Source organism: Eurypyga helias, unplaced genomic scaffold (assembly GCF_000690775.1).
Source record: "Eurypyga helias isolate BGI_N326 unplaced genomic scaffold, ASM69077v1 scaffold172, whole genome shotgun sequence".
In the NCBI taxonomy this organism is placed as follows: Eukaryota; Metazoa; Chordata; class Aves; order Eurypygiformes; family Eurypygidae; genus Eurypyga; species Eurypyga helias.
The window spans coordinates 206,558-212,980 of record NW_010237618.1 but is presented as its reverse complement, the minus strand read 5'-3'; the positions used below and the strand labels follow the sequence as shown (position 1 = coordinate 212,980).

The window sequence follows — 6,423 nt, the reverse complement described above, 5'->3', positions numbered from 1 at the left end:
CAAGGACCCTTCCCAATCAGTTCCCTGAAGAAGCTAAAATCTGCTCTCCTGAAATCCAGGGTAGCGAGCTTGCTGCTAGCCTCCATAAGGATCTTGAACTCCACCATTTCATGGTCACTGCAGCCAAGGCTGCCCTTGAACTTCACATCCACCACCAGCCCCTCCCTGTTGGTGAGAACAAGGTCCAGCATGTTACCTCTCCTCGTCGGCTCCTCTATCACTTGGATAAGGAAGTTGTCATCGACACATTCCAGGAATCTCCTGGCTTTCTTGTGCCTTGCTGTGTTGTCCATCCAACAGATATCGGGGTGGTTGAAGTCCCCCATGAGGACCAGGGTGTGTGAACGTGAGGCAGTTGTTATCTGTCTGTAGAGGGCCTCATCCACTTGCTCGTCCTGGCCAGGTGGCCTGTAGCAAACTTGAGTTTGCTGTAGCACAGGTAGCATGAGTAAGTAATAGGGAGAAACACAAAGTTGTTTATTTTCAGAGGCAGAGGAGCTGAAAAAAGAGTATAGCAAGCAGCCTCGAAGATCTCATAAATCCTTTATTGGTTTCCATCACGGTAATGTCAGGCGGTTTCCTTTGTAATTCTGTATTTTTACTTGGTATGTATCTAATAATGTATATTCGACAGTACAAAAACAGTAAATCTCTGGAGGTGCAAGTTCAAAAGTCTCTGGCCCTCAGAGTACTGTCAGAAAGAAATTGGTCCTATTTTAAATCTACACCATGGGGAAATTCTAAGTCCCCTCAAGAGTTTAAAACCTTTTCCTCTGCTCTGTCAAAACCACCTAGCTTAACCCATCTTTACATTCAGAATTCCTTTCCTTCATCCTTTTTTTTTTGTTTTGTGCTTTATGATAAATAACTTTTGTTCAAAGAGTAATATAAATAAGATGTACATTATTTTCTAGTTTTTCCTTTATGAAAGCCAGGTATCATTTATCTATGTGTGAGTTCAGGATGCATTTAGTACAGAGTGTTTAAGCCTGACCTGTGGTTGAAGAATGCGTATAAGACCTTTGCAAATCTTACCAAAATCTTTTTTTCTCCATCATCAATGTGTGGTAGTATGTAAAAAATTATCCAGATAGAAAACCAGCACAGTTAAACCTTAGGAAAACTAAACACTGCACTTAGCATATTTTTCTTCCTTATAGGAGGGTATTAGTTAAGCAGCAATTAGGTAATACAGAAATTAATGTCATGCCAGAATTTAAGAGAGAGATATATTCTTGGTGTATCCCATGTAAACTCTCTTCTTTGAGAGACCATTCCTGTTTAAGCCATCTCACTAATAATATCATCTGCCTATCATCACTACATCTCATTATTCTGAAGATCTTTCATGTGTGCTTCTCAAATGTGCCATTTTCTTTACTGATACCCCAGTACATAATGATAAAAACAATTATTGTGATAATTTGGGCTAATTTTGTTGAACTAACACTATTCTTATACATATTTCTTGACTATTCTCTCTTTTAATTAAAGTTTCTCATTTATCAAATGTGTAGGTGAGTCATTGCAGTCATGTCACAGTGAGCGTCATGTTTTGATATTGGACTGCAGTGGACTGAATTTCTTTGACTACACTGGAGTCTCAGTGCTGCTTCAGGTATTCATGCCACAGACAAATTTTGTACATGGAAATACAATTACACATACAAGTTATTTGAACCAGCTACTAGTCACCTCACCTATACTAGTGGGTAAACCGGTCAGTCATGGAAAAGATGAACACAGATTTGGTATTAAGCTGCACTGTGTTTATATATAAAATACTTTAAAAAATAATTATAAAGATTTTGGGTGACATTCAGTACAAATGTCAGTATCTTATGTAATGGAGATGAGTTTCTGAATTTTTCTTTTTTTTTTTTAATTTTAAAGCTGTTTTAGGTCATATTTGACTCTGTTACGTCAGTTATGTCAGTTTCAGTGAAGCCATATGTAGATTTACCCTTTTCAAAATTCAGCTTTTAATTCTGTGATTTTATCTGTATGTCCTGCTCTCTACTAAGCCAGAGATCTTAATGATCTCCATGTTTTCTCCTGTGGGTTACATACCTAGCAGGCTGGGTTCCTCAGGCATTGCAGGGGCTCCAAGAAGCTTCCAGAAGACTAAAACCAGTAACCACATAATGAGCAGTTCTACTTCGTGGATAAAGAATCATCATAGAATCATAGAATGGTTAGGGTTGGAAGGGACCTTTAAAGATCATCTAGTTCCAACCCCCCTGCCATGGGCAGGGACACCTTCCACTAGACCAGGTTGCTCAAAGCCTCATCCAGCCTGGCCTTGAAGACATCCAGGGATGGGGCATCCACAACATCTCTGGGCAACCTGTTCCAGTGCCTCACCAAGAATTATGTCTAAAAGCTATTTCTTATCTTTCCATTAGGTCTAGCATTTAATAGTTGTGTAGTGGGTACAGATTTAAATGGGTATGCAAAGTTTTGTTCATATTTTTCTGAATAAGATAGCAGACTAGATTTGAGCTTGGGTCTCAGCCCAGGCCTTTTCGTATCTTGAGCATTTTCTCAATTTACTGCAATGATTAAGCAGTGAAGTAAGTGCTGCCTTAAAAATGTTAAATTAAAACTACATATATAGATGGGGATATAGTCAAAAAGAAAACTGGAAAAATAAGGCTAGTGGGAGTTCCTTTTCATTATGTGTCCCCTTAAAATATAGGGCATTAAAATACATATTTGTCAAAAATATATATATAGTAAAATCTAAAGCATTAATTTAAAAAAATAATTGTGAAACTGATTTCCAAAAGATCCTTGAGATCTCAGAACTACAAATTATATTAAAGATGTGTTTGACAAATTTGTGAGAGGTGAGCCCATCATCGGCTATGAAGTGCACAGGTTGGGAGTGCCGCCTCTGGGTGAATGACTGGTCCCAAACTGAGTAACCTGGAGGAGGAACACGCTCAATGTGTCCTTGTTGTTACACTACTTCCCAAACTATCATCACTGCTGCGAGAGTTGTGGGGATTTTTAGACTGAGTCAGGCTTTTGGTGTAGTTTTAATAATAGGCTATTGTTCCACTTTACATGGATTCTTTTGAAGCAGGGACTGCTTTGGGTGTTCCTCATCTTCCAGAAAAAAGGCCCTACTTTGGATATAGGGTTATTTGCACTATTTTTAATTTCTGGACTACTCAGTATTTGTTTATGTGGAGTTTAACATTTTCAAAGAGAGAATAAAAACCAACTTACTGCAGAATGTAGCATGATGGTTATGGCGCTTTTCTGATAAACTACTGGAAGTCTCCAAGTTTCCTTAGCCCCTATTCACACCTTTGTGGGCTGGTAGGTAAGCATGTAGTGAGGCGATGGGGAAACTCGCTGAAAAAGGAGAACTTGAGAAAAATGAACTCCTACAAAATACAGTAAACCATGCAAAATTATTAATCAAATTCAGATTTAATCCTCAGGCATTCTGAGGCGGGAGGGGAGGGTGTGATGTGGGTCGGGGAGCGGAATTTGTGTGGGTTTGTGGTGTTTGTATTATAGAAGGGCTCTCTCTGGTGGCTGCTGGCAGTATAGCTTCAACAGCAGCACTTCATGCTCTCTGCCCGCTTTGAACATGTTCTTTTTGTGTATTTTATTCTCTGTCGGTATTTTAAACAGTTTTTTCTTTTTTTTTATTTCATGTTTTCACACATACAGGTTTACATGGACTGTAAAAGCAGACACATCGATGTGTTGCTAGCACACTGCAAAGGCAAGTATCAGCTTGCAGCAAAATCTTTAACATGGTGTTTCTGTATCGTCACTACCTTATCAGTGCTCATGTGTTTGTTTTATTGCAGCTTCCTTGATAAAAGCAATGCAATACGGTGGAAATCTTGAGTCAGAGAGCCCTGTCTTCTTCGAATCTATTTCTTCGGCAATCGATGCCATCCAGATTCACAGGGTGAGGCTTACAGCAGGGGTAGGTGAAATCTGGAGGGCCCCTTGGAGGCTGACAGCAAGTTGTTAAAGTCTGGGGAAATCTTAGCTACACAGTGAACGTTTTGTGCTGAAATCTGTTATCTGTCCATGCTCTACAACCAGTCCTCAGCCTCTGGTCAGCAGTTATCAAGGTTTTCCTGCTAGCACTCTCTTCCAATCACCTTCTCTCCTTTATCAGCAACTTCAGAGTCTTCTGTGCTAGATCCAGAGCCACTGTGCTGAGGTGCGTTAATCTGGATGCGTTCTCCCCTGGAAAGCATAATGTCATGTAGACACACCTAGCATAGCTTCTTGGAGAGGCAAATTAACTGGCACCTAGTTCTGCATTACTGAAACAACACTCAGTTCCTAAGCCTGGGTTGCTTAAAGCTACTTCACGCAGCACCACACTGTTCTGGCCAAAAAGCTCTGGATCCTTATCATGTTTTTTTCCAGCTAATAAGCTTGTCTCTACTCTTTGTAGCATGCTCTGTTGGCTCACTGGTAGAAAGAAGGGAGAGGCATTGCATGAGGTAGAAGAGAAAGCTAGGGGGAGAAGGAAGGCTTGGCTCAGAAATTGAGGTTTGAACATGCATTTGCTTGAACGTGTATTTACTCGTTCAATAATAATTCTTGCATTCCTTGTTAAAAGGCTGTAAACTTGGGCTTTCCTCATAAACCATGTGAGCCTTTTCCATTGCAATCCCAGCATAACAGAGCATGCATTACAAGTGGTGTGCTTTCCCATGGTTTTATTTATGATTCCGAACATGACTAGAGCTTGGCTTGGAGTCTTCTCCAAGATACATTAAACTCATCATGGTCCATTTTTTTGTTTGTTTGGTTGTTTTGGTTTGGTTTTGGTTTTTTTTTCCCCCTCCACTTTATATTTTACTAATTAAATTAGAGTTGCCTGTGGACAAAATCACTTTCCATCGATTTACCTTGATAAGTTGAGTCGACACAGTTGGTCTAGTGAATTGACCAGAAAAACATGTTCTCTTCAGAGCTTTTCAACATTTTTCATTTTGTTTCCCTGAAAGAAAAAAAGAAAAAATTACTAAATGGTAACTGCAGGGCAAAAATAATGGGAATGACTATTGGATATTTTGTCTGGGTTTGATTAGATGAATTAGGATGATTGTTGTGTTATAAAATGTCTGCATTCTTTATAGACATTAATTAACCTTCCTAACATTCTTGTAAGATAGACATGTTCTAACATTCCAATTTTATGGAAATGGGACATGGAAAGACTAGGACAAAGGTCCAAAGTGAAAAGAAGGAGTTAGAGCTCAGAAGCCCACTTTTCTAGGAAATGATCCCATGTTTCTATCAGAGCTGCTAAACAAATCAGAATTCTGAATAGTGGCGTGCTAGATTAGCCCAGAAGGTTTGTACGCAGCCTCAAAGTTTCAATGTAGCTATAAACAGCCTATATAGGCTGCTGATGCCTCTTCAAAGTATGTGACTTGGGTTTTTTTTGGTTCCTTGTGTTTAACACTTGAAGATAAGAGAAGATGGACAAGAGTAAAAAGGCAGCATGGTAGCAATAGCAGCACCACACTGTAATGAACACAGTCTCTTCCTGTGCCTTTTTATGATGCTGAGGGCAGCTTTTTTTGAGCTTTTACATGAAGGACAAATGGCAGGGTAGGATAGGATGGGGTGCGGATAGGATGGGTTGGGATAGGATAGGATAAGATAGGATAGGACAGGACAGGAGGAAGGAGTTGGACATTTATGGAAAGTGATTCTTTTTGATTTGCATTTCAGCTTCCCCTCCCAGCAGGAAATAGTCTTTCGCTGACAAAATGGTAGAGGCAAGAGGGCTTCATGGTTCCTTTTCATCTCTCCTACTGTTGAGAAATGTAAAGATGCCCTTATCTACATCCTCCAAGGATAACTGATAAATCAATGAGACTTATCTGTTGCAGTTCATCCTCATCATAAATAGCTTTTTGACTTATAGTCTTTATAACGGTGCTATTTTCAAACTAGCACTGCTTCATCTGCAAATTTTACATGGTATTCTAGGAAAACATTGTAATATATTGTTTCTGTTTCTCCCATTTAGAATTACAGCAAGTTCAGTGAACAGAGTGAAGTGTGATGTTGACGCATTGAATATGGCCAGTTTGATCTGCCCATATTCAGAATGAACTACACCATGGTTTCTCCTTAGCTTTTTCCTCCAGGGGATCTCATAGATGATCTTTTGTATGCCATATATATTTACTGCATTCAGTAATGACAGATCTGCCTTTCAGAAAAAAAAAAAAACTTTCAGCTGCCATCACTCAGAGAATGTTTATACAAATGTTCTATAGTGGTTTTATATAATATTTTTTATACATTTAGGTACAAATTATTAGGAAGCAGACACGAGGTACTGACTGTGTTTACCAGTGAGGTGTATTCTTTTAGATATCTTCTATTGTAACAGTAGTTGTAATATACATCTGTAGTTTT

The 6,423-nt window shown here is 39.1% G+C and overlaps 1 protein-coding gene across 1 annotated transcript in view; it reads left to right on the top strand.

Annotated features, from left to right (window-relative positions):
• The window catches only part of SLC26A7 (solute carrier family 26 (anion exchanger), member 7), a 31,676-nt gene extending 25,612 nt beyond the window's left edge, over positions 1-6,064 (top strand). The window contains exons 9-12 of the mRNA XM_010147502.1: positions 1,518-1,618; positions 3,688-3,742; positions 3,831-3,934; positions 6,029-6,064. Of these exons, the coding sequence (XP_010145804.1) occupies positions 1,518-1,618; positions 3,688-3,742; positions 3,831-3,934; positions 6,029-6,064 (296 nt within the window). The remainder of the gene's footprint in view (positions 1-1,517; positions 1,619-3,687; positions 3,743-3,830; positions 3,935-6,028) is intronic.
• The last annotated feature ends 359 nt before the right edge of the window (positions 6,065-6,423 follow it).